Below are 27,815 nucleotides of genomic sequence, written 5' to 3'. Positions count from 1 at the left end.
ATGAGTAACTCGAACACCTCGACCCCTAGTGGCGCGTTTTTTCTCTTCCCGCCATTATAAAATAACAGGGTAAAGCGCTTTCCATTGTTCTCTCGTCTTCTCGTTTTCTTACCCCTTTCTTGACAAGTTACAAGGGGCAGTGATGATGGATACGACCTTATACAAACAAATCCAACCACCAACGTCCTTAGCTAGGACTGCTTTGGACTTGTCATCACAACATCACAAGTCCCCTTCCCCTCCCCCCAGTCTTCCTCCTCTTCCCTTGAGCCGCTACGCAGGCTAGAAGAACTTTTGTGTTTTGATTGCGTCAGCAGAAGCAGAAAGAGCACCATGGAAAGAACGAAGGAAGAACAGTTTAAACGAATTTCCCTAACGGAAAAGACGCTCGCATTAGAACACAAGGATACAAAAGAGTTCGAACACTTCACTGAAGGCAAAGCATTTGAACTGCTCGAGAAATTTGCGAAGAAAGGGGAAGCTCGCCCTCAAAATGCATGGTGGGGAAAACCGGCCGCAGCGGAACCTCAGCGGCAAAATGTTGGTGAGCGAATAGCAATTCTGGGATCCCAAGATAATATTGTTGTCACCGAAGATGTTGGGATATTCGCTGCTATTGTAGCGGCTTATAATTACCACTGGATTCTCCGAACCTCTCCTGATGATTGGTGGTTCTGTGTGATCAAGAAAGTCGCCCGTGCCATTGATGAAAAATCCAAGGAGGAAGCAGTGCGGAAGTTTTTTGTGGATCATGAAGGGAAAAAGACATTATCAGTTAAAGTACCAACTCTAAGTATCTATGATATAGATTACGAATGGTTCTTCAGCGAGATGTCTCAGCAGATAGATGAAAATATCAAAGTCCCAGGTTATGTGGAAACAGTCACCGCAGATTTCTCCTCGACCACCGCCGTACAGAAAGTTGTCTCACAAGTAACTCTGATGTCCTCAGTGCAGGAGTTTTTTGATTTTGAGTGCATGTTAATGTGTGGAATACCCGCTATTGAAATGCTAGGCTCTGTGCAAGATTGGGAAAAGCTACTCACAAAAGCAAAACACCTAAGAAAGCAGCTGACCCATCTCAGAGATGTACTGAAGTTAGAAAACTGGTGGGATACTGTTGAAGATGTGTTTAGAAAGTTGCTGGCCACATACCAGGGAATCCCTGACAAAGAATGGTGGAGCCATATATTAAGCTGGAAACAAGGTTTCATGTCTGGTGAAACTTCAGGATGGGAAGGATGGCTGGTTGACTTCTTGGACCAGCCTGGAAGCCGCAAGAAATACCATGCACTTCCTACTGGCCTAGTGACAGTTCCCCTCATCTTCACTGTCCCTGGTGGTGAGAAGGACACCGCAGCGCTAGTAGCTGGCATGTTGGGCTTCACGGTACACAAGCAAGACCAGACAGAGAGACCTTCAGTGCAGCCATTCCAGGGATGGTCTCTCCTCCTGGAAAAAAACTCACCTTTCCGTAATTGAAAGGCAGATTGCCAGGGTTTGCCAGAGGGATGCACCGTCATAAATATCAGAAAAGAAAAGTCTAATATTTGTCAATTCTTTGGGAAGAAAAGTTCTGTAGAATTATTCTTGAGATAACCAAATCACTGTCAGTGATTTCTGAACAAAAAGAGAGTTTGAGTGTGAGTTTGCTGATAAAAATCTGACCACTCCCGAAAGAACAAAAACTTTTATTTTTATGCCATTTTTTTATGCCATTATGGCCCAGGATCTCCACAGGATGTTCACGATCGGATTTGGCTTAAAAAAACTCTGACTTATAGATTAATAACATACCAGAGTGATTTAGAATACCTTTTTTTTATCTAATTTTCTTATGCTTTACATTGTCTACAAAAAGCATGTCAGTTGCGAACGACATTGGACTTTCTGCCATTTGGGTGATCCAGGACAACCAGGATATGAGACTGTCACAGTTAGAGACTCTGATTCAAATTATTAACTTTGTGACTTGTACCATCGAGCCATAACCATCAATTCCCTAATGCTTTTAAGCCCATAATCAGAACATGCTACAAGCAAACAACTTTTCTAGATTCTCAGCTCTGTCTTTAGCCCCTAGAGACTCACATGGATAAGCTCAGAGTGTGGACAGATTTTATGCTGATGTGGCATATTCTTGTTAACCCCCCAAAAAATTGTACACTCGAGAAAAGAATTAATTGAGCTGACATCAATATATAATATATTTTCATATATAAACATATTATCATATATTAAATGTATTATTCATTTTATATAAAATGTAATGAAGCCTTAATAAGTCTCTGGCTTTGCCCCTTCTATTATTGTATGTACACAATTGAAAACTCAATAAAGATTGATTGATTTTGGTATTGGAGGACCGTCAAATACTATCCTTTTTTCCATATGATACCTATGATTGCGGTACTCAGTTTTCTTTAATTTGAGCGGACCTTCAAGTCAAGTTGGGTGGTTCTTCCGAACCCCTCCCCCCTGGCAACGTGCCTGGCCTCTGTGAAAGGACGAGGCGTTGGGAATCAAAAACTAATATTTACAAACATTCCAGGTGAGCGCGCGTGACATCCCCGCCAAGTCCACAGGGAGCCAAATAAGTGTTACCAGATGGTTTGTAGTAGAGAAAAGGATCGAAAAATTGAGAAACAAGAGTTTATTACAATGGAAATCGCCACTTTCGCCGCATCTGCGTTTATTCGAGGAAGTCAAGACTCGCCCTTTTTGTTCTAACTCAACAATCGATGCGATTCGTATTAGGATTTTTATCCCCTTGCTCCCTTGAGATCCTTGGGCTGTTAAAGGTAGGATTCTTTTTAAACTGAGTAATTTTTAAGTAGAAATCTTCCCTCCTCCCCTCAGGGTATTTAATAAACACTCCCTAAATCTGAGAACGTACTGTTTTTTGGGGGGACGGACTCATAAACCTAGGACCTATTCTCACTGTGGTTACCTGTAATAAAAGCCCAATTCCAGTATGACCCATGATGTTTCCTCCTCCTAGTACATGAGCACCGCTCATACTGTGTGTACGTTTGGTCATTAAGTGGACCATTTTCTTCTTCTGTCCTTTTCCATATCAACATCTGTCCGTCTGTCCGTTTTCCTGCCCACGTCCGTCTGTCTGCTTGTTCTCCCATTTAGTCCGGATCTCCATATTATTCCACCCAAAGAGATGTGACAGACCACGACAGGCCGGGAAAGCTGTAAAACTCCATCGAATTTAAAATAGTCCACCCGACCCCCCATTCACATCCCTGGGGACCCAGGGCGTCGCCAGGCGGTGTGCGCACTACGACCGCAAAGGGCCATAGGTAAAATAGAAATTCCCGCCCATTTGGTGCTAGCCGTCGTTGAGTAAACATCTCTCCGCAGTTGACAAAGCGCGCATACCCAGCTATCAGAAAGCATGACCAAACCATGGGGATTAACAGCATTTTTCCTTTTCTTAAGAAAATACCTGGCATTTTCCAGTTAAAAAACATAAAAGAGTTCAAGGGGAAGACAGTAGCGGTAGATGCGTCTTGTTGGATCCATAAATTTCTGTATCTTTCCATGCGAGACCAGGGGAATCGCGATGGGTGAGTAAGGAATTCGAGGAAGAGTCGCCTATATCAACAATGTTTTGATAAAATATTTTGTGCTTTCTATAGACTTAAAGCAGGCTTCCTCAAACACTTCTGACAGGGGCTGGGGTAACCCCAGTGGTCATTTTTGAGGGGTTGGCACTGCCAGCGAAAGAGGTTGAAAATAAAAGGAGACAGAAAAATAGATAATATAAGTAAGGAATAAAATAATACGTCTTTGTCTTTGAGTCTCCGCATCCCGGGATTCAGTTATTTACTTTCAAGTCAACATGTCCATATCATATGAGTTTTGGTTATCCCTTATTCAATAAACATGCCTATTTATTTAAAAGTAGGTATTTTTAAATCGACCACCGTGAATGACGATCCCAAACGATTGCGCGTTTTTTAATTTGACCTTTGGTTTTGTTGGATGAGTTATTGAGATTGAATCTTATAACATCTAAAGAAAAAGTTTGCATAACACAGAGATTTATGGCACCCAATATTACCGGAATATATAAACAATCTACCATCTACTCCGTTTGCTAGGCTGGTCAACAATAATAAGTTATTATTCAATAATGTGCAATGCTCTTCTGTACATTATTCAATAATGTGCAATGCACTTCTTTCTTAGTTCTTCTTTGGTTTGGAGTTCTTGTTGGTTTATGTGTTTTCTCCTTAATATCAAAGCTTTTAACAAAGTTTTCTTTCTCCTCTTTTTCATTTTCTTTTATTTTCTTCTTCCTTATCTGCATTCTATATGATTCTTCTTAGAATGCTTTCCTATGGAGTAAGTACGCAGCTGCTTTGTCTCCTATTTTGTTCTACAAAGGAGTCCTTTTGTCTTTATTCTTCTCGTTCTTTGTGTCGAGGTGCGGATATTGTTCATTTGCCCAATCAAATTGCAGCTTGTAAGAGCTGCATACTGACCCTTCCTATGAAGTGAATATGGGTGATTTTATTATTCGAGTTATTTTGTTATTAATCTTGATTAGGGAGACAGTTTTTTTTATATAGTTACTTTATTTTATATAGTTACATAATTTTTAAGTTTAGTTCGTTAGTTCCTACCTCTCATTATGTTATCTTATGGTAAGTTAAGTTGGTAATTATGTACTTGTAATTATATAATTGTAATAAAACATGTTTGTGAGCCTGTAGTTGCACTTCTTGGTATTCCGTATCCGGTATCCTTATAAGGTAGTACACATAATGTGGTTATTATTATTATTGGTTGTTGCAGGATGCTTCACGGTAGATTCACTTCATCAGGGACCAGGGAAAATACCATGGACACTTATGTTTCTGTTATGTTATGTTTCTGTTCTCCAACAGCCATTGATCACCTAGCCTATATTATTTTATTATAATTCTTTATAATTAATATTTCGAGACACATCTTAATTGGATAAATCAATTATATGTATGTATTTTCAATACCTTGGAGCAACCATATGCAAGCAGGTCCGAGTCTTCACTTAAAGCAGGATCTGCCATACCAGATCTTATAAGGTAGCCAATTTGCGTGTCTGATTCGTAGGGGGCAACAACATATTGCTCTTTCTCAGATACACAAGTCTGTCAATAAAAATAAGCATGATATAAATATATGTTAAAAACAGTAACAGGACAGGGTTGTCTATTAAAAACAAACAATTTTAAAACACACACAATACAATTAACAATATGTCCATATATTCAATGGACACAGATTGTGCTAAGTGTCACTTTCTCTCTGCCTCAGTCAGGCCAAAGCGCAATGCTTGGTCCTGCCTTAGTAAAGAAATAGTAAAGCCAAAAGGCATTGCACTCACTGGACAGTGATAGCTCAAAGAGTCCTTGCACATCAACTAAACAAATAGTTGATAGACACTGAAGAGCTTTGCACATTACTGAACAGTAAAGCCCCCCCCAAAAGGCATTGCACTTACTGGACAATGATAGCATAAGGGTCATTGCACATCATCAAAGCAAATAGTTGACAGACACTGAAGAGCACTGCACATTACTGAAAGTAAAAAACTATAGGCATTGCACATCTGCTAGACAGACTACATTATCTTGTTTACAACTTGCAAGATAATGATGACAACAAAAAAAATGAATCATATATAACAAAACCAGTTACATGCTTGGAAAAGAGACACAGTTCAGGGAAAATAAGCAAGACATTAGAGGACTCAAGAATCAAATGCCCCAATATTTCAAGGAGAGGACAATGACTTTTAACATTACTATACTGACTATACAGGGATGTGCTACTTGACAGGGTGTGGTTTTTGGCTGCTTTGTCCTGAATATATTTCTAGGTTATGTTTTCCCTGCCCTAACAGGGTCAGTGTTCAAACATCTCAGTGTACCCCCCCCCCCCCCTCTATCCAAACATACCCTTCTTAAAGGCTGGTTACCATAAAGTTGGTACAATCAATAGCACCGAATGGAGGAATTCATTGTTTGGGAAAATTGAATAAATAGATTCTCCAGTCTGATGCAGGGCTACTCCTTGTATGCAGCACTATATAAGTTATGGAAAACAATGTTTAACAGGTTGATGCAAAAAGTGACCTGGGAGTTGAACCCAGCCCAAAGAATATGATTAATATTCTTGGTGTACCCACATCACTTTCATTTTGCAAACCTGTCAAATATAAGTTATAGTAATAAATAGTAATAGATGTGAAAGGGAAATCCCTTAACTTACCCAAGGTGTCCTTAATTTAAAGCTTATCTGAAATGTGACATTATGTTTATTCAATAAAAAGAGCGTATCTCTCGCTTCTATATCGATTCTATAAAATCCTCCGTACAGTGTGTACTGTACATATTTTAATCTGACCTATTATCAGATTAAATCTCAAGCAAAATAAAAGCACAAAAGGGTCACAAACGCAAACATTTTGATTGTCCACAAAGTCATTGTGCCAGGTTTTTAAAAACCCTAAAAACATATGTAAGTAAATGGGCAGGCTGGTAAAAAGGGAATTTATAATAATATTAATAAACTTTGAGCAAGTTCTAAGTGTGCAAGATTTCTAGTGATCTGCCTTCTTTAATGGTCCAGCTAGAGAAGGTTGTACGCCGATTGCGGCTCTTTCGGGCCAGTAAACAGACTTTTCCGTGAGGGCGGTTGTCTTGGCTCTTTTTTCTTTGGTGGTTTGCCAGCTATCACCTTTCTCCCTCAGACCCCTCTCCTCCATTTGCAATTGACTGGTCAAACCTACGAAGAATACATCGATGAATATCACCTATTTCCAGAGGCGGGGCATCATATATTTAGAAAGAGCATTTCTTTGAGAATCCAAATCAGGATTCTGGGCAAGTTTTGCATCGCATGTCTAAGCCGAAATGAGCCAAACGCGGACCTACTTCAAACCAAGAACGTTTTTAGCGAATATCACACCTTCCCTTGAAAGTTGCAAATTTCTTATATTAGTTAAAAAAAAGTCAACAAAAGTCTTTGGAAATCAAAAGTTTTAAGGACAAAAAGGAAATTAAAACGAATAAACCAGCTATAAACTACATTCGCTACAGCCTACATCCGCCATGTTTTTCCCATGGAGCGTCATAAATTTGCTTCCACAATGCATTGCGGTCGTAGTGCGCACACCGCCTGGGGCGTCGCGGAGATCGCGCCCACAGTCCTCTTTCTTTTTCGCGCGCTCCCTGTGTGCCCAATCTCCGCGACGCCCTGGGTCCCCAAGGATGCCCCACTCACGAGTAACATAAAATAAAGAAAAAAAAACTTTTTATGAACGTACCGGTATAAACCGGTGAAATCTAAAGACCCCGAAGTGTCACCTAAGAAGTGTGTCTACATTCTCAACCCATTACAAAGGAACTGTCATTCTCACCAAATTAGGACGGTATTTTTTGGACTTCATATATTCATAATATCACAACATTTGTGTGTTCATCATACAGCTAGTAAAAAAAGATCTTTACCCTTCAACCTACTGAGAAATAAATACATCTTAAGATCAACAAACCTGGTATAAGAAGACATGTTCTGTACAAAAATATTTTCAAATTCCCAAAAGATATGAGAGTTGTCCAGGCGACGTGGGAGCATAAAAAATTCTGGGAAACTTTGAATGGTTGTCTCCAGAGAGATTCCCTTTCTTCGACCTTAGGATCTGTAAAATCTTGATGACACGCTTCTAAACGCTTGGGTAGTTAGCCCTTTTATTAAAGCTAACTGATTTTGCGTTCTGCTTTACCTCGCTAAAGCAGTCCAAGGACATTTCTAAAGAGTGCTATGAAACCGGAAATGGAGTATCTCCAATACCGGAAACCGGTTTCGAAGAAAACCAACTTTGATTTGGAGTACTGCTGGAAAATCGCGGGCGTACAAGAAAATACTGGATTATGATTGGCTACGGGGTTATTGAGCATGCGCAGTTCAGTAGGTATAACTGCCTACTCGCGTAACGTCTTGGTGGAAAGGTTCGTCTTATAAACTACTCTTCAATTTTAGGCATTTTTACTCGGGAAAATAAGTATTTTCGGGATTTTATAGGAACACATGCACTGCTCATTGACCATGGACCAACGAACTGGTTGGGTTCAACCGGAGCAGCGAGGTCCGTCCCACAATATGTGGACTCGAATTGTAGATTCTACTATCACTTCAAACAATGCTGAACCCAAGTTTAGACCTTCGGAGTTCATCCCCCTTACGACGAGAAATGGCATGGATACTGCCCAATCTACGGCTCTGAAAAACATCATAAATGCTGACAAAGGCCTTGGAGGGAAGAGGAAAAGGTCTGAAAATCCGGCAAGTACAAACGGTCTTGAAACTTCAGAGCTTTTAATCGAAGAAACAGTACCATGGAAGCCAAAAAATCGAAATTACCCAGACGGGGTGATTGGGTAAGGCCGTGAGATTTTCAAAATTCCTCGTCGTGACATCCCAAAATCCTAACGGCATTTGTTTGTTCTGTTTCTGTTTTAAGTCTTAGCCAAGAAATCATGGACTTTTACGAGTTTATGAAGCCTAGAAAATGCGAAGAGGCAATGCGTTGGGAGGTCGTCGGCCGTGTGCATGAGGTGATAGTTAGATTATGGCCTACAGCGAAGGTTCGTAGCCAACCACGATGTTTTCCACAGCCACTTTATTGTTTTACCATTTGAATTAGCCTTATTAATCATCTGTTTTTACCTTAATTTATTCTACAGGTCGAGGTATACGGGAGTTTCAAAACAGCGCTTTTTCTACCGACAAGGTATAAAAATCACTAATTGATCGTTGCAACATATTTATTCCTTTAATTTTCTTAATTTTAAATTGACTGACGTGCCTTCTAGTGATTTTACTCCCTAGTAACAACCGCACAAATCCCTCAATATTATGTTTTTTACAGCTTGGTTTCCTAAAGTATATTCTGCCTTTAACAGCTCGTTGTTTTGTCAACATTAAAGCCCTTTGAGCTTTTCTATGTCAATGTAAACATCAACTTCAGAAAATTTCCGGCCATCGAAACACAATGGGAACGGCGCTAATACCACATTTTAATCGATTACAGAATATTGTTTTTATTAAAATTAGATTTCTCTGTATTTCCCAACAGTGATATAGATTTAGTGGTTTTTGGAAAATGGGAAAGACTTCCTTTGTGGACGCTAGAAAAGGCTCTTCAGGCGAATCAGATCGCCGACCCTTCCTCCATCAAGGTTCTCGATAAAGCATCGGTTAGTATCCATCTGGAATCCAACTTAGCTTGATAATCAATGTTTTGCCTGACACTGGTTAAGTAACACTTGTTTGTAAGTATGGTTGGACTGATAGTTTAGTTTTTCTATGGCGAGGGCGCAAATGGACAGTTTTCTGGTTCAGTTTAATCTCCGGTTAGAAACGAATACAGATCGAGATATCAGTGACACTGTCTCCTTTCCCGTCTCACCCCATAATCAAGCTTCATTGTTCGTCCATTTCAATACCTCGAATTACTGTTTTGTGTTGGGGATTATGTTTTTGTTGTAATCTCTTCACGAGTAAAATTAATGATTGTGTTAGATTGACGGAACGTCTAGGATGATTCAAGAGAAAATGTTCGCGTGAATCTTCTGTAAACAAACAAGTGCAATGTAGCGGGTTTATTAAGTTATATGACTTGAATGACGTAAAATCCCCACTTATAAAAATCTTTGAATGTCTTTAAGGGAGTTCTCTATGGGTCATCAGGGTTATCTTTGATAAAACTTGGTATTTTAATATGACTATCAATAAATGGATTAAACAATATCAAGTTAATTTGCTGAATTCAACATTCCAACAGGGATTTTTCATCAAGTATTCCATCTATACACCGAGCTCTATTTTTCTACAAGTTTCAAGAGCAATGAATATTTATCACAAGGCGATACCTTATTTGACATAATTTTCATGCTATATTGATAATCTTTTCAGGTCCCTATTATAAAATTGACTGATAAAAAGACCCAAGTCAAGGTTGACATTAGTTTCAATGTGTTGGCCGGCCCGACAGCCGCTAAGTTTGTCAAGGTGAGTTATCCTGACTAACCAATAACAGAGGCTGCATGGGGTTTTCTTCTGATGGCCATAAAAGACCATTAGGTTTTTTATCTCTCAGTTGTCCGTCAATTGTCAAGAATTAACCTAGCATGGAGGGAGATGGATAGAAGTATTATTTCACTAGCTGTATTTATGATATAGATATATAAGAAATGGTACATTACACTTCAGCACTTCAAACACAATGGTTAATGTTTTTTTTTCTCTTGGTTGTCTAACAGTTAGCAAGAATTAACCTAGAAAAGGGGCAGATGGATAAAAGTATTATTTCACAAGCCACGTTTTCGATATATTATACATAATATATTCAAGAAAACCTACAGAAAAAATATTTCACATTACACATCAACACTTCAAACTTATGATACTCCATTGCCTCAAGTTCTGACATCACAAAAGAAGTGGGAGGCATTTTATTGCACCACAAGATTTTATGTTTTCAGAGTGCTGAAATATTTTTAGCCCTCCTGTCAGACCGACAATGTAGAGCTTAATCCCTATTACTCAGGAGAAGCCAGATTTTACTGGAAATACAGGATTTTCATATAGCTTTCTTTAGTTTTTCAGTCTAAAAATAGGTATGCATGAGTACCTGTGGAATTGTGTGGGCTTTAAATGGCTTGTTTGTTTCTGCACTGTTGCACAATTGACTGCTCTAATAATCACTTTATAGCATGAAGCTTACTATCAAATTCAAATTTGATTTTAGAACCTGCTTTAAAAGCCTGTTTCTATTATTTATTACTCTTAAAACCTTGGAAATAAAAATTCAATCAAAATCAAAGTTGAGTTTTAAAACAAGGGAATTTAAGTAAATTGGTTCACAAATCTTATTGTAGTGCAACCACACTCCTATAATCTCTCTTTTCCTCCCCTTTTCTTATTTAAAGTGTTTTTTTTTATAAGTATAGTACAGTACGATATGCAGTTCCGTAGTAGTCCTAGTTCCGGATCACTCAGCATTTGTTTTTTCTTTTTGCCTGGAATAATGTAGATTTGAACAATCCAATACTACCTAAATGATACAAAACTATTAACCTTTCCTGAAATATAAATCTAGCCTATTTCATCCAATGGTTTGTTCAGAAAGTATCGTTATTCCGAAGCGATTTTCGTAATTATTGCTAAAATGAGTAGTATGTTTTCGGTTTGACTGCAGATATTAATCTGCCAAAAGAGTTGATTTGATTATCCTGTTCTCAATTTATCATTTTATTCCCAGTATTGTTAAATCTAGACAGTTTATTTTTATTAGGTGGGCTTTTTATTTCAGTCATTCGGCTGAATAAAGAACATCATTTTAAGACAACCTCCCTGATATTATTAAGCGCTCGAAAAAATATTATTCTTTATTTCTAAAATTAAAAAAATAACTCACCAAATTCCTGTAATCAGTTTCATTTTTATTTTGCCATTTTAGTATTTGTGTGGGTTGTGGCATTTTTTTTGGAAGAATTATATCAGACCGTTTTGTTTCTTTCAATATGGAGTTTTTAGCGACTCGGAAGCGAAAGCCCATTAAAGATTGTTGGTTTGTTAACCCATTGACTCCTGGCTATTTTTGAGCTGAACTTACTAAAAACAGACTGAAAACAGATACCTCCCCCCCTATTCTGAGTTTTATACAGCCTGTCAATGTCAAACACAGCTGCACCTAGTCAGCGGTATCCAAGCTTTCCAACAGTGCTTTGCGGTCCTCACTTTCAATCCCTCGTCGTTGTGCTGAAGCCAGCACAAGTTGATGGTTGCTTGTATTTATCATAAAATATACAGCTATGAGCATATTAGGAGAGTGTCTCAGGACATCATGAAGTCTTTTGGGGCATAATTGAGTGCTTTGCTTATGGATATTTGCAAGCAAAGGTGGATTCATGATGATTTTTTCTTGTTTGGCTTTGCCTGGATGAGAAAATAATTTTCTAATGAATCACCACAGCTCTCCTAAATGCTGTCTTTTCTGAAACCAAATTGATTGCAAAATTGTTTACACTGCTATTCTGGGTCTGTATGACCTGGAATTGATTTGTTTGGCTTCGGGGTGAAAAGACTTATAAAAAACCATCTGACTTTGGGGAGAGGAGTGTTGACTGGCCCTCCCCTCGTGAATTTTTCCCAGGATCTCCCAGAATGCTTTTCAATCCGTAAAAGCATCTTCGTTGTTTTACAAGCCTTCAAGGAGTGGACATTGTGTTTTGAGGCCATGGAAATAAACCTGGAGGATCAGAATAAAGGTATCTATTCGTGTCTTGAGCTGTGTTTGCTGATCTCTCTCCCTTGTGTTGTATTTTGAGCGTTTTATTGAGAGGGGTGATTCTGCTTTTCGTTCCTTGTTCGATTTGAAATTTGTCAAAGAACCTGTGCTATTATTTGGCTTAAGAGTAGTTGCCAACACCTTGGTTGGATGCATATCTTCACCATTTATCCCTTAGACTGATGCCTGAGTATCTTCATCTTGTTGTGTTTAGTTTGCATTTATGAATTTTTTGGGTTGTGGGTACTTCCCAAAGCCGGTACAGGCCGGTTGAGGGGTCAATGTGTTAACCTGCTGCATTGCAAAGTTAAAAACATTTTTATACATTACTTAAGAGAAAAAAGGAAGGGGTGTGATATGTTATTCAGAAAATGTTTTTATTGATTCTCAAATTAAAAAATTTTGTACCAGACGACAGAATTTTTTTAGTGATTTGAAACTATACCCGCTGCTACAGAACTTCTCCTACTATGTGCAAACAGAAAATACCATATAACTCAATTTTAAAATGTGTAGTCGTCATGAGCATTGGGCCCTCCGCCAAAAAGATAGAGCAATTTTAACATGAAGTGATACAGAACTGGTTATTGTACTGTACAACCGTACCTCAAATATCTTTTTTTCTCTCCCCTTCCCTCGCTGTGTGCATTTGAAGAGGACTCCTGGTATGGAGCAATTTTTCATCTTGGAGGAAAATGTCGAGCGTATCTATGCCACTCCTCCCTCACTTAAGGCTGGTTCTCACGACGGCGTAAGCGTAAGTCTTATGTTGTGTGAGAACCGGCTCGATGTAAGGCGAAAGGTTTAAGGCATGCTCAGTTCGTCGTCTAGTGCCCATACATGCCCCCTCGACAATCCAAAGCTCGGTGGGTTTATTTATGCTTATGTTCCGCTTATGCTTATGTTGATCCGGTTTTCACTCGACGTAAGCGTAGCATAGAGGTAAGATTATCAAAAATTCCCATTCTTCTTGTGCTTGTGCTTTCGCTTACGTCAAACCGTTCGCACGCGACATAAGACTCTTGTGCTTCTGTCTCCACTTACGCTTACATCACTCGTGAGAACCAGCCTTTATGAATCTCCCACTCCCTGCATACAGTTGATTAATTGACAGGAGACATTTGTGTGCTTGGCAGGAAAACATGGAACTGTTTCCATGCCTCCCCCCACTAGTTCTGGTGCTTAAACAGTTCCTAGTGCTGCGTGATCTGAATGAGGTGTTTACTGGTGGCATTAGCTCATACTGTCTAATCCTCATGGCTGTCAGCTTCCTACAGGTAATCCTTGGGAATCTGTGATTTCAATATCTCGCTCCATTTTGATTAATTTAAACAGTGACCTTGTTATTGACTTCTGACTAATTGACTAACTGAAATGAGTTTCAGTTTTGTGTTGGGGATCATGTTTTTGTGTAAAATGAATAATTCTGTTAGATTTGTTGGATCTTAAAATACTACAGTCAATCCAGGGTGTGACCCTGTAGAAGCCATTGATTGATTATTTGCCGAGACGTTTTTTATTCTTGGAAACAAGTTTTCGAATTTTCAAAGCAAAGCTTGATATCTTTGATTTTATTGTCATTTTATATGTAAATAGAGGTGTTCACCCCTGGTTTTCAATTCACACAAACCTTTTGTAATCTCTTGGCTTGGTTACAAAACAGTGGTTCAAATTTTGGCCTATTTGTTGAGATTTCATGGTATCTAGCAAAGATAGATATTTTAAAGATAAATTGTCAATTTTTATTTTAGACTCTGTTGATTAATATGGTGATAGCATTTCATGAATTTTGACTGAAAACTCAATACAGAGATTATAATATGCCTTCCGTTTATAAACCTTAAATCATTTGTCATGTATTCTTCTTAGAAGTTATTTTTTATTTTCTGCATTATTTGTAATAGAGAGAGAGAGAAAGAGTCATTTCAAAGATAAACTTACTTGAAAGCTTCCTTGTGTTTTTATCTCCCAGCACCACCCTAGGGGAGATGGTTGCAGCTTAGACCATAACCTTGGAGTGCTATTGATTGAGTTCTTTGAGTTGTATGGAAATAACTTCAACTATGTAAACACTGGGATTTCGGTCAGAGACGGGGGCTCATACTTCAACAAGCAGGAGGTAACTGAAATCTGAAACCATCAGGTCTAGGACAAATGCAGTTTTTTTTCATGTGCCCTTCCAAATTCAAGTGAACATAGAACAATCGAATTGGTAAATTTGCATGTATTTGCATCTGGAACGGTTCCTGAAAAGAACAGCATCTTTTCTCATTGCTGTGACAATACGAACCTTGCTCAGGCATGACATTGGTTATTGTTTACATTTAAAAATACAGCAATCTAAGAAAACTAAAAAAATCATCCACAAATGAAGTCTGATACTTTTACTATTTATTGAAAATTTGATGGATAATATTGTAGTTGCTTGCTTGAATAAGCAAATGAAAATGGACACTGTGTGACTCACATTAGTATTCTATTAGGAGTGTAAAATGTCAGCATAATTGGACCTCTTTACTGACAAATGATATTGAAGATCGAATTGTCCTTGTGTTTATAGGTGCTGAATGATGTTGGTGAAGGTTTCAACACATCCTTGTTGTGTATAGAAGACCCATTCACTCCAGGTATCAACTTCAGCTCACATTTAATGATATTTGACTTGATAAAACAACAAGTCTATTTTAACCACACAATTTTTAAGTAACCAAAATGAGTCTATTCTTGTCATCATTTCAATTGATAAGTTTGATATTAAGGCATGCTTTGCTTGGACATCCTCTCATGTCTGTTTACTTGCCGTCCTCATACTTTTTCAATTTTTTTTATATTAAATATGCAATTTAGAAGCATTTAAAATTTCTTTTCAAGGACTAATAAAAAACCCAAACATAATTTATTCTTTTTTTTATTTTCTTTGGATATACAGTAGAAGCCAAACTTCTTGTCTGCTTGTATATAAAGTCCTAACCACTACCATTGCTGTGTTTGTTTTCTAGGAAACTACATTGGCAAAAGTTCATATGCCTTCATGCAGGTCAAACAAGCTTTCAATTATGCGTACTTAGTTTTAAGCAAAGCTGTCAACTCACCAAACCCAACTATAGATGGTGTATCCAAACACAGGTATTACACTAGGTTTTTACAGTTCAGCTGTGAATAAGAAACAAAAACATATTTTTTTTCTCTTCACCCAACCTAACTACAGATTGCACTTCCAAACACAGTAATAGACTATTAAAAAAAAGCTTTCCCCACAAACATGTTTTTTCTTACACCAGTCTTGCAAAATATTGATTAGATACTGTAAATAACCATTGTTTGGTTCATTTTTGCAGTGCTGTTTTTGTTGTATGTCTTTTTTTAAAGGTGAATAAATGTACACGAAGCACAAACATTGTGGACTAGTTTACCACTATTAGTTTTTTTGTGTTCCAGCATTCTGAAAAGTACAAATTCCACACACTAGCTCATGCATGTTTCTTCTGTTCCAGCCTTCTAAGCCGGATAGTGCGTGTAACCAAAGAAGCTGTAGAGTACCGCAACTTTGTGGAGAGCAACTGGGGGAACTCAAAACTTATCTCAAACCCAGTGATGAACATGATAAACCAAAACCCAGTGCCAACGTATGCAAGCGTAGCAAACAAGAGCAGCTCCAAAACCAGCGAGAAGAGTAACAAGGAAAGCAAATCTCTCTTGGTCGACCTGACAGGAGGGGACTCCCCTCTAAACAACCAGAGTAGCCTAGATGAGGAGGACGCCTGTCCTCCAAGGCCGTCTAGCTCAAGCTCACTAGCTAGCCTGAATAACGTACTCAGTCTGAACTTAAAAATGGATTTGCCTGAGTCCTTTGAAGGGCCCAGCCCAGCAAGCAGTCCAATGGCTGCTCCAGCCAAGAAAAGCAAAGAAAATGGTACTAACCCTCTTACTTTACGGAACACTGTAGATAGCTCTTCCCCGGTTTCTGGTGGAAGGTCCTACTCAGGTGCAATAAAGTCCTCACTTTCTAGTAGTGTGAACTCCAAGCCTGTGGAGGCCACAAGCCATGTGGCTGACTCCAAGGGGAATAGCAAACCTAAAGGACTTTTGATAAGTGGCAAAGATGAGGGTAAAGCAAAGAGCCCTGCCCCACTGGTAAGTGATTAATCAATTTTTCTTAACTTTTCAAAATATAAAGGTTACTCACCAGCTATGAGAGCTGGTCTTGAAAAAAGAATATTGATTAACTGTGACAAAAGCATTTGAAACAAAGTTTTATATCACTTCCAAATTCTATTGCCTTCTGAAAAGATAGCTAGCTCTGAAACCGTTAAGTAACATTCTTCCTAAATCTGGTTCTACAAGTCTGTGAAAAATAATGTATATACAATCAAATGAATTAAACAATATAGCAATAGGTTCCCAAAATCATCCAATGGATGCTTTGTTTGACTCAACATTTTCCTTGAATGACAAAGTGTAGGCTGACTGAGACATTTGTTGATAAGCCCCAGCCATAACATCTTGGTTATTGTTTCTTGCCAGAGTATAGAAACTGGTGGTGGCAGTACTAATGGTTCCAGGCAAACCAGCATAAACAACAAACAAGTGTTAAACAACAACAACAACAACCACAACAGTCACATGGTAGGGCACAACTCCAACAAAACCCCAGATAGCGTAACTAGGTCAAAAAAGAAGAAGAAGAACAGAAAAACACAGAAGAGACCAATGGCCCACAGCTGAAGGTAGAAGTAACTGTTTTCTGCCTATCTGCTACACTAGCGCACCCTAAGGTATATTAACCATGGTTCCAACACAGCCCGAACATCAGGCATGTACTAGAGGGGGGGGGGGGGGGGGTATTCCATCCTCCTTTTTCTCTTGGCCATAAAAAGTGGGCCATTTCTCTATGACTGTGCATCCCCCTCTGGCAAATCCCAGGTACATGTCTGATCTTTGAATTAGAGATAACACCCCATGCAGTGGCTTCGAAGAAGTAAAGGGATAGGGGAGTTCCCTATGTAATGGTATTATCTCTCTTTTATGGGTAAGGTTAAAGAGCTTTATATGCTGGTGTGGGGTCTGGTGCACTATTCCCCTATCCCTATCCCCTTACTTATCCTAGGTATGCTGCTCTAACTTTCCCATGCCTACTTGTATGCGCCACTACAAACATTTAGAAACATTCTGGGAAATGCAAAGTTAGGGAGGGGGCCTGTCTGAGTAAACCTTTAGTTCTGATTCTTTTTCTATTTTAAAAAATAAACTTAATCTTCACTGTAAGGGTTGGATTACAGTCTTTTCAATAATTCAGACATGTATCCCACATTTTATCAACCCACAATTCTAGGAAACTATTGTATGAATTTTATATTACCCAACTATGTCACATATTACACCAAACACTATTTCAGTATTATCATTACCACACAAACATTGTTATTTATTTATCATGGAAGCTCACAAGCTTCTTAATAGGCAATATTCATATAAATATAGCCTTATATTATTGATAATGTTTTAGGGGATCTATTATATCCAATTATTTTGGAATATTCAACAATTTGTAAATATTGTATAGGTAAAACATATACAATACAAAATGTAGATTAAATGCTAATAGCAAATCAATAGCTGCCTTTTAGAAAGCGCCACATTTAGAAATTCCTACAACATATTAATTATTTGCCATAATAGATTTGATACATTTGATAAAAAAAATCCACAAAAATAAATGCATACGATCGTTCTTACCATACATAGTATGGCTCACTATAACTCGGTGTATTTGTTGATTTGATCACTTGATAGCAAGTGTTTTCAACAGGAGAAAGTATTATAATAGAGCTTTAAGGATAAAGTGAAACAAACAGGATATGGTTTTACCATGGTGAGCCAGTCAAAAAGAAATCTGCCTCAAAATCGATGTTGGGGATTTCATTAAAATTAGAGTTCACTTCTATGACTGTACAATGGGAAGTTTACTATTAGCTAGCCACAAGTATTTCCCAGTTTACAAATAGATAAGCGAAATGCAGGGGAAATGAGCAGGCTAATTCACAATGGCCCATATTCATATTTCACAAAAGACGGGATAATGACATGGACATTGTCCCTTGAAAAGTTCTTAGAACAAACGTTTCTTGGAAATCTGTGGGACTTGTTCATAAATCAAGGTCATTCGCCACAGCCAGGCAAACAATTATCAGTGAAATGCTAGGACCTTAGAATTGCACAACGTGCTTGTTAAGGGGACAAGAAATCGGCCTATCGAAACAGCAAAGGCAGGTTCGAAGAAAACATATTTAAATCAGAACCGCCAGAATAACAATCAAGACGATGGTCTTTCTGGATTGTGGTGGATTGTGGTAGAATCAAGTGGTAGATTTTTTATGGAGTTTTGGGATGAAAGTACTTTAGGGGATTGTGTAGTTCCAGAAAATATCCTCCCCCCCCCCCCCCTCCCCCATGGAGTGGGTCGGGGGTATGAATTTCAAATCCCCTCCATGGGGGGTGTATGAATATTTTCTGGAACTACACATTCAAGGAGATAGTAGCTTGTCTGTATGGAAACTCATGCACTTGCTTTCAGATGAAATATCGGTGGAAAAAAAACCTGTACACAGAGTAAAGATGTATTTTTCAGATATGAAATAATTGTTATAAGTCATCCTAAATTTATAATATAAACGACCAAAAGTATTTCTGAGATGTATAATTAGGAAAAATTAATGATGTTTTTTTTTTCAAAATGTTGCTTTGTTGAGTTTCTTTGTGAAAAATGACGCACAAACCTACCAAGGGATGAAAATTCAACTGATTATTTTTCCCCTGGAGTCTAGTTGCTCCCAGAAGTTATGTTTTCCCTTAGATCGTTTGATTACTATATAGGCGGCTGTAGAACACATTAATTCCATGTGGACATCGTCTCGGTCTGTGGAGTCTTAACTTGTGTTCAGACTTTTGTCAAATACTATCTTTATTGCGATGATTTCTTGGAATTCTAACCTTCACGGAAGGCTTGTGCACCATAAATGGATTGGAATTTTGTCTTTTTATATCCACCTGTTGTACTAACGGTTTTAAAGGAGTTATAAATGTTGAATTACGTCTTATGCAAAAATTATAAGGGGGTTAGAAATAACCTTTGTCACCCCAGGCTAGCAAGTAGACTTTATTAAAGTGCCTCTGTCAGTCAGCATGTTGTCATTCTAAAAAAAATATCGAGTAGGAGAAAGCATCCATTTCCATCGGCTGATTTGGATAGGCTTTAGCAATATTTTCGAATGAATTTGGTAAATCAAATATAAAACTTCATTTCTTGATGGTTATTCCGCGATTTTGTCGAATATTTGTCCTTAAAAAATAAACAAAAACAAAGGTATGGCTGACAATGGTTCTACAGACATTTCGTATTTCACAGTGGTTCGCAGTGAGCCAACTAATTAGAGCAAAGTATTATGACAATCTTTTTGGAGGGATTAGCAAAGACATGTATATCTGACTTATTCATAGTTAGTTGTATTTGTTTTTTTGTTCTTTAACGTTTGGAATCCTTTACCGTGAGGTATTGATCAAGGAAGTCATTTTTTAAAGCCATCTCAAAGAAACTAAATTTATAGCTGCAACATTTTTTAAAGGACTATGCCACGACATAATATCATGAGCCACGAAAAAAGGGGATCTGCTGAAGGGGAATAAATAATTTTTGTTTTTAAATGCTGGACACGTCTGTCCTTTGTTAAACCACAGGGCATCCAGTACTTGTAGTTTCGCTTATTATATCGTAGAATATACTTATAAAGTTAAATCTCCAGCTCTATTTACGGACACGCTTTCCAAAGTCCCGTTTTGACAAGCACGGGAATCTCTTAAGACTGGTTTTCACTAGGAAGCAAGCGCGAGTGCAACACCCGATTCTCAGTCAAACGCAAGCGCAAGACAACACAACTGCTTGGTTTACTTGCGCTCTTGTTTGACCGATTCCCACCTGCGTCGCGCTTGTCTTGCTTCCTACTAAGAAATTTATTTTATACTTCTTCGTTTTCAAGCCATCCTTTGTCTATAGCGGTATTATTTTTGAAAATTGTGATATGGGGATCATGTCACGCTTGTTGCATGTCACGCTAGTAGCATGACACGCTTGTAACGTCACGCTAGTAATGGAGGTATTAACCTATTATCTTATTTGCTATACTGTTGATCTCATTTGCACGTGATATGGGGATCATGTCACGCTTGTTGCATGTCACGCTAGTAGCATGACACGCTTGTAACATGTCACGCTAGTAGTGGAGGTATTAACCTATTATCTTATTTGCTATACTGTTGATCTCATTTGCATGTGATAAGTTTGTATATTGTTCTGACTATAGCCAATATGTTTATTATTATATATTGTAAAATAAAACAACTTTTATACATATATAAATATATACATACAAAACGCACAAAAACAAATAAAAATATAAGATAAATCAATGACCCTGTTACCTCTTCTTGTTGTAAAACGATGCCTCGGTCTCAATCTCTATACAAGGTCACTTTGTAAAAAAAACAGCCTAGCCCCAGACGTTCCTACCGGGTTCCCTGTCCATGGAGATAAACCGTGAGGCAGCCTGGGGTCTGGTTTCCTGTGACGTCACTTCAACTATTCTTGAAAATAAACATCTCTGTTATACGAGGGCGGGCGCGTAGCAAGGGTTTGGGTATAGGGGTGGGAGGGGTACTTTCTTCCGCTGGATATCAGATTTTTCTGTTTGCGCACCTTGACAAGGTACGGCCCTTAAGAATGCTGTCCTCGCTGTAGATCTTGAGAGTTCACAGCCTAGTCCCAGGTGTTCTAATCGGGTTTCCTGGTGGTTGGATGGTAAGAGTTGTGACGTCACAGGAAACCCTCTCCCCATCTCACCAACAGAAGCTCGTCCCAGCATCTAATAATTTCTATATTAAACATGCAAAACTCCAGCTCCAATACAAATCATTTTCCAGGCTTGGCGCAAGGCTATGGAATGAGCTACCAGCTTCCCTAAAAGAGAATGGCAAAAAGCATTCAAAACGAAATTACATCAAAAACTCGTCGAGTCGTAAATTGATGACTACGTTGATGTCTCCCATATAAGCAAAGCTATTCAAGCTTGATAGGTCAATTTCAACGTAGGATACCGTTTTTTTGACTAATGAACAACTTTGATATATTCCTCCAACAAACATTGCTCTCTACAGGAAAACTAAACTCCTCCTATTTTTCTCTCTTTTTTATGTTCTGTGTTCCTGTTCGTCTTGCTCGTCCTGTGTTTGTTATTTCTGAAATTATTGTAACTGTTATTTAAGCTGAACCCGCCTAGATTAGCCTGTTCTATTAGCGGGTGAGCACATAAAAGAAAAATATTGTATTTATGTACAATAAAGTTGAAGTTGGATCAAATCTGCGTTCTGCTGCTCAAATCGTTAGGCGGGTGGGACGGGTTTGTCTTTTGTAAAGCTGCACTGCACTCGCTCAAATATTTTTAAATTGATGTGAACCGGATAAGCTCCCTTGACGAGGCCGTAAAAATACATTAAATATCTCCTCGCTATCCGTTTTTTTTTAGAGTAATCGAAAAGGGTATATACACGAAAATATAACAAGAGTCAGAATGAATAAATAATTCGCAAAGTATGCGCGTCATACTTCCTTTTATGACAGGACGTCACGATAAATCATTTTGCCGGATTGTTATATGCACTGGTTTAGAGTTGGTTGATTTACGAAAATCGATCTTTTCAAGTATTCAATAGATGTTTCCTTCCTAGAGATTTGTGCGTTTCACATCGCCTGTTGAGCGATGGTTTGTTATTTCCTCCTAACACCCATTTACATTGACGCGGACGCTATTTTAGTTTTCGAAGGAACTGTTTGCAGCTATTTGCGGATTCGCCATTAAGCCGTTACCATCGTTACGGCTGGGGCTTGGTGACAAAGTCAAATTAAAGAGAGCGTTTCTGGTCGGATGCCCCATCGACAAGCTTGACATAATTTAACCTCTTTTTCATTTACAAATGACACTGATTATGACAAAAAAGCTTGCGCAAAGCGCTTCGTCTCGAGCGCAAATTTTATCGAGATTGAGTTGCAAATCAATATATTCTCACACTTGCCTGTCATTGAATTGCCAAAACCGACGAGTTAAGCGTATTTTTGTTATTATTATTTTTTTTACTTGCTTTTAGAGCATACGGCATGGCACACACACATAGCATTTATACCAATCTAGTTGGCTTACTTTGACAGATATTTTTTTACCAATGAGAATTTTGCGGTAGAGGTATCGCATGGAAATGTCAACTTTGTCATTTTATAAAGTAATTTATGAAGGAAGGCCCATCACAGCGATATTGACCAATAGGTTATGAGAATTGAGACCTGCATTATTCACCCCCAAGCGAGACCGAAGGAGAAAATGGGATTTTTTAATGTTTTCACTTTCTCAAAGTAAACCACATCTAGCATGAGATGCTCTCTTGGTGAGATAAAGTGGACATCGAAGGCTCAAACACGGAAACTCACTAGTAAAAAAAATTGAGGGGAAAATATTTTGGAATTTATTGGAATCAGAATAAGATGGTGTGAATTGGTGGCTTTGTTACTATGGGATGGAGAACAAAATGATGATTTGTATGAGTAGGTTTTAAAAATCAAACAAAAAATTAAGCTCTGAAGAAACCACAATTTTGAACAAAATTTGTTTCTTTTATCCGAAGGAAATTCAAAATATTGTTTTTTGCATGTCTCGCATCTTCCGACATAATATCGTTTCTAATCTAATGATTTAGATTTTGAATTCTAATGCCTCAATACAAAAATCTACTTCGGAAATCTTTTCTAAAGAAAGCGATTCGATATGAAATGGCTAAGTCGTATTTCGTTCTATATTACATGTAAACAAAAAAACATTTATTGCGGATAAAAATATCCTGGCTTCTAAATTGAAACCAATTATATTTTCTAAGAGCAAATAAGACGTTGAATGGAGGTACTCGGAAAACCAATACAAACATGGACCAATCAAAAACCTCGCTCAGAACTCACATACGGTCTCAGCCAATCAGATTTATCTCCTGGAGAGCGCTTGCCTGATCTTGATCAAGGAATTATCCCCGAGCCAATAAAAATGAGTAGATTTTCGCGCGCTTTTTTGCACGACCGCGCACCGTCGGTGTTATTTCACATGATAATATTCATGTTGATCGATTCATGCATTTTAATAGGCTGTTACCCGTGAAACATTGCAATAAATTATTAGTGATTTTGTGTGCGAAGATAAGTACCCTTGGCAACAGGTGGAAGTGTTCGCTGCAACCACCAACCCTAGCCGCTCAACAACTCTTCTTTTTTTTTGGACCGAACTAAACCCCGCCTTCTAAACAATAGAAAACGTAATCACTTTGCTTTCACAATAACCCCGGGCAAGCTGGACGAACGGGCCGTGTTTTCGGAAATGAGGAAAAGCACCGAAGAAATTGCAAGCTTTTCATTCAGCCACTAGAATTTTTTAATACACGGGTCTGCTGACGTTTGTGTGGGAGTTCAATTTGCATGGATAGTCGCATTTTGTTTCCGGTGAAATATTCGGTAATGCTGCAAGCGTCGAGGATGCTTAGCTGAGCCCAGTAACCCTGTTGATTCGAAGCGAGGCGATGTCACAAACTGCAGTGAAGATTTCCTCCAGGATCAGGGAAACTCTCAATCCACCAAAAGCCGACGCCGATGCGAAGTAGCGAAGAGATATGTCGTGGTGTAAGGAAGAAAAATTCGAGAAATGCCGAAATCGTTTCTGATTAAAAAAAAGTCCAAAGAATATAATAATAACACGTCGACGGCGGCGGGGACGGGAAAAAGCAAGAAAATAAAATTAGATGAGAGCGGTAAGATGATTTTTTGTGTGCAAATTTTCGTATTTTGGCAAATGTCCGACATGTTTTATACTTTTGTAGTATTTTTGTGGCTTTGGCCTTAGTTGATTATGATTCCTCTTTCAAACACCTGTTGTACGAGCTAAACCCTGCTCTCTCCTGCTGTTTAGATACAACCGAAGACAACCTTATTTCACATATAGAAAATCCCTCGAAACTACACTCGAACGGACGCATCAGTGAGTCAACAAGCGAATGCGAGGATTACAATGAAGGGAAAAGCGAGGAAAATGGCGAGGATGGGGAAGTGGATGAGAATGGGAACTTGGTTGCTAGCGTGAAGTCAGTGTGCGCCGATGGTCGCAGCAAAGGTAATGGTGGCAATGGAGGAAAAAGGAGTCGATATGTTTGCGCCGAATGCGGAAAATCGTACGCGACCTCGTCGAATTTATCGCGACACAAACAAACGCATCGTAGCCTTGATGGCAAGCTGGCGAAGCGGTGTCACCAATGCGGGAAAGCATACGTCTCCATGCCTGCCCTAGCGATGCACGTCCTTACACACAAGCTACTACACAAGTGTGAGATATGCGGGAAATCATTTAGCAGGCCGTGGCTGCTTCAAGGGCACAAGCGGTCGCATACGGGAGAGCGACCTTATTCTTGCCCTGAATGTAACAAGGCATTCGCGGATCGTTCCAACCTCCGCGCACATCTCCAGACTCACAACCCGCTAAAACAATACAAATGCGAGAGATGTGATCGCACGTTCGCGCTCAAGTCGTATCTAAATAAACACCTAGAGTCGGCTTGTTCCCGCGACTCGTCAGAGAAAAACGAGGATTCGCCCTAGGATTAGGTAAATAATTCTAGCAAGCTAGAAAATGTAGCATGATTTTAGTACAAGAATACCATAAGGATGTGCTTCCTGTGGGAAATATACACAATAGAAAGTGGGTATAGAACTAGGAAGATTCGCCTAAAGTAATACCGCTCGTTGAACGAGCAAATTTCGTTAAGCTTTGGTCTACAAAGCCAGAGTAGAGAGTTATTCATACGAGGAGCAGTTCGCTGTGCGATGCACTGAAGACTTAGCTTGGTTTTATATATATTCAAGGGGATTTTCTTTCTAAGAAAGATTTTTTTAGCTATATTATAATTATTGATTGTACAGTGTGTTTACATATGATCCTGCTTCGGCACTAAGTTGTACATACAAAGTTTGCATATAGACGGGGAAGATTATAGCAATTTTAATTTTAGTATTTGAAACGATTTTTCGCCGAATTAACATATAACATTTAATTTATTTGGGACCTTCGTTGTACCATTTTACGTTCACAATTTCAATTTATTTTGAGTAAGGCTTTTATTCACGTAAAAATGTTTAGCCTCTAATAGTACCACTTAGCATCTTTATGATTTTGGTCGAAATCGTGACCATAGAAATTTCTTGTAATGCTTATTTCTCTAACCGCGCTCTTTAATATTGATCAAATATTTTCAACTGTTCGAGTTTTTTTACTCGATATTTTTCTATGCTTGTATGCGAGGCTTAATTTACGCTATTGATATTCAAACGCTTTTTGTCAAATATTTCTTGGGCACTGCTGGGCAGTTCAATATGAAAACTTTTTCCCTATTGTTATTTTTTGCAGATGTAATTCTTAATAATAATATGTTGGATTTCTATTACAAATTTCACTTTTAACTTACCGAAATAATTCAGGGTATGTTTGTGTACATACATTATATAACATACAATTTGTTGCTGATTTATTGCGATCGATATAATACTAAAAAAAGGGAAAACACCCATTTCATATGAGATCTTATCAAGAATCGTAATCGTCATGGAATCGATTTCCGAATGCAAAACAAAATGAATTGTAACAAGAATAGCAAAAGATTCTATCAGAAAAAGTTGATTCTAATACAAAGTCTTGTTATCGAAGACACCGGAGTATTTGCTAAAGCATGTTATTATTTTTTCAAATTAATTTTAATTTAATAACTGTCACGAAGTACTTGCGTGTTATACACTATGTAACTAAAGCAACTGTAGCGGTGGCAACGTCAACTATACCATATGCTAGTCTGTACATATCACGAGGTATTTAGTTGAAACTGAAAGCTGAAAAGTACGTGTATGACCGACCATACGTACGTTAAGGGTAGAGGTAGTTATGTACACGGTGGGGTCTGCTTCGACCCTATCAAGACAGTCGTGGCGAAAGCGCTCGGTAAAACGACCCGAAGTGAACAAGCTAGTAACGCGGCTAGTGGAGATTGAAAATAGCTCGAGTCAAGAGACAGACAAGTCTTCATGTTATTCGGGATATAGTTCTCACTTATGATAATCTCAATGCATTAAGCAAGGGCGTTCGAGTTTGGATCTCACCGGGAGGGCGGCAAAGTGACACAAGAAAAAAAAAATACCATCTACCTGTCTAAAGTAGGAGCTAAAAAGAATTGAATATACAATGCGCGCTATCCTGTGAAGATGCTTCACCCTAGTTAGCAGCTCTGCTAAAATTACTATCTCATCTACTGTCGCATCTCTTGTTAAGTATTCTCAATGTAGACACAATTTTCGCGCGAGAAATACTCACTAGACCTATGATAATTCCCATTAATGACATATCACTAAAACTGTAGAGCTTTAAAATATCATTACTCTAATTGCAGTGCTGCTTCATAATGTACTTTCCGTAAAACATGTCAAAATAAAATGTCAACAGATTGTTTGGTGTGTCGGTGGATTTTTTGTCCTTGAAAGCAAGCCAGGTGTCTGTTTACTGTTTACCAACTGGAAGTTGTCATGTGGACAGGGTGCTATACAAGCCATAAAGGCTAAAACATGAGTTCTAGCGTATCTCCTTGATCGTTTTTCTTGTGAATTATTCATGAAAGCAATCGACTGCTAGACATTCTAAGGTTCGTGCCGGTACCCCTTCCAATAATTTTAAAGAATGTTGATTGAGTTAGTGCCCCATTTCTACTAGGACTTAGTATGTGTGCGCTCATCCTCGCCTTTCCTTTCCCCTATTTCTTTCGTCTTCGAGCGTACTCCCGCTACCGGTCTCCGCTACGCCCTGGGTCGAATTTTTTCAAGCTCGAAGCCATCGTTTGACGGTTCTAAATAACGGTGGGAGGTTTTTAAATTCAAAACGTTTCATTTTGTCTTAACCCTTTCACTCCTGGGTACTTTTGAGCAAAATTGTAAGAAAAACGACTGAAAACAGAAACTTCCCCCCTCCCTATTTTAAGTCCAACACTACCAGTTAAGCTACCGCTGACCCAAGACGGTATGCTTTGAAGTTTCCAACAATGCACTGCGGTGTCTTTGATTCAGCGACGGCATTGCTACAGCCTGTTGCTTATAACAGTTTTGCTTGTAATTTGCTTAAAAATTACAGCTTTTTCACGTCTGGAGAGTGCCTTAGGACATCATGGAGTCTATTTGGGCATGATTAATGCTGTGCTTATGAATGTTTGCACGCTGAGGTTGATTTAATGGGATAATTCCTTGTTTGGGTCACTGAGTGAAAAAGGAATTTTCTAGTGTATGGCCTCATACTCT

General features: G+C 38.5%; 3 protein-coding genes across 4 annotated transcripts; all 3 read left to right on the top strand.

The window, feature by feature from the left end:
* The first annotated feature begins 257 nt into the window (after positions 1–257).
* On the top strand, positions 258–2,362 carry LOC116618023. The gene has a single exon (XM_032381269.2). The coding sequence runs from the start codon at positions 334–336 to the stop codon at positions 1,480–1,482; it is 1,149 nt and encodes a 382-aa protein (XP_032237160.1). The 5' UTR covers positions 258–333; the 3' UTR covers positions 1,483–2,362.
* A 5,590-nt stretch (positions 2,363–7,952) lies between these two features.
* Positions 7,953–19,549, top strand: LOC5511873 (terminal nucleotidyltransferase 4B). 2 transcript variants are annotated; one of them, XM_048721093.1, is made up of 12 exons: positions 7,953–8,012; positions 8,086–8,441; positions 8,525–8,648; positions 8,748–8,794; positions 9,140–9,260; positions 9,979–10,074; positions 13,492–13,632; positions 14,328–14,474; positions 14,916–14,982; positions 15,355–15,481; positions 15,850–16,489; positions 16,880–19,549. In XM_048721093.1, the coding sequence occupies exons 2-12, from the start codon at positions 8,092–8,094 to the stop codon at positions 17,078–17,080; spliced, it is 2,061 nt and encodes a 686-aa protein (XP_048577050.1). In that variant the 5' UTR covers positions 7,953–8,012; positions 8,086–8,091; the 3' UTR covers positions 17,081–19,549. The 2 variants fall into 2 exon arrangements, with proteins under 2 accessions (XP_048577050.1, XP_048577049.1); XM_048721092.1 differs by having other exon boundaries at positions 7,977–8,441.
* Positions 19,550–23,642: 4,093 nt separating this feature from the next.
* LOC5511874 (transcriptional repressor scratch 2) lies at positions 23,643–26,975 on the top strand. The gene is made up of 2 exons (XM_032381270.2): positions 23,643–24,244; positions 24,403–26,975. Exons 1-2 carry the CDS (start codon positions 24,139–24,141, stop codon positions 25,083–25,085), a joined length of 789 nt encoding a protein of 262 aa, XP_032237161.1. The 5' UTR covers positions 23,643–24,138; the 3' UTR covers positions 25,086–26,975.
* The last annotated feature ends 840 nt before the right edge of the window (positions 26,976–27,815 follow it).

The sequence above is a fragment of the Nematostella vectensis genome, chromosome 13, assembly GCF_932526225.1.
Source record: "Nematostella vectensis chromosome 13, jaNemVect1.1, whole genome shotgun sequence".
NCBI lineage: Eukaryota > Metazoa > Cnidaria > Anthozoa > Actiniaria > Edwardsiidae > Nematostella > Nematostella vectensis.
This window is presented reverse-complemented; position numbering and strand designations above follow the sequence as displayed.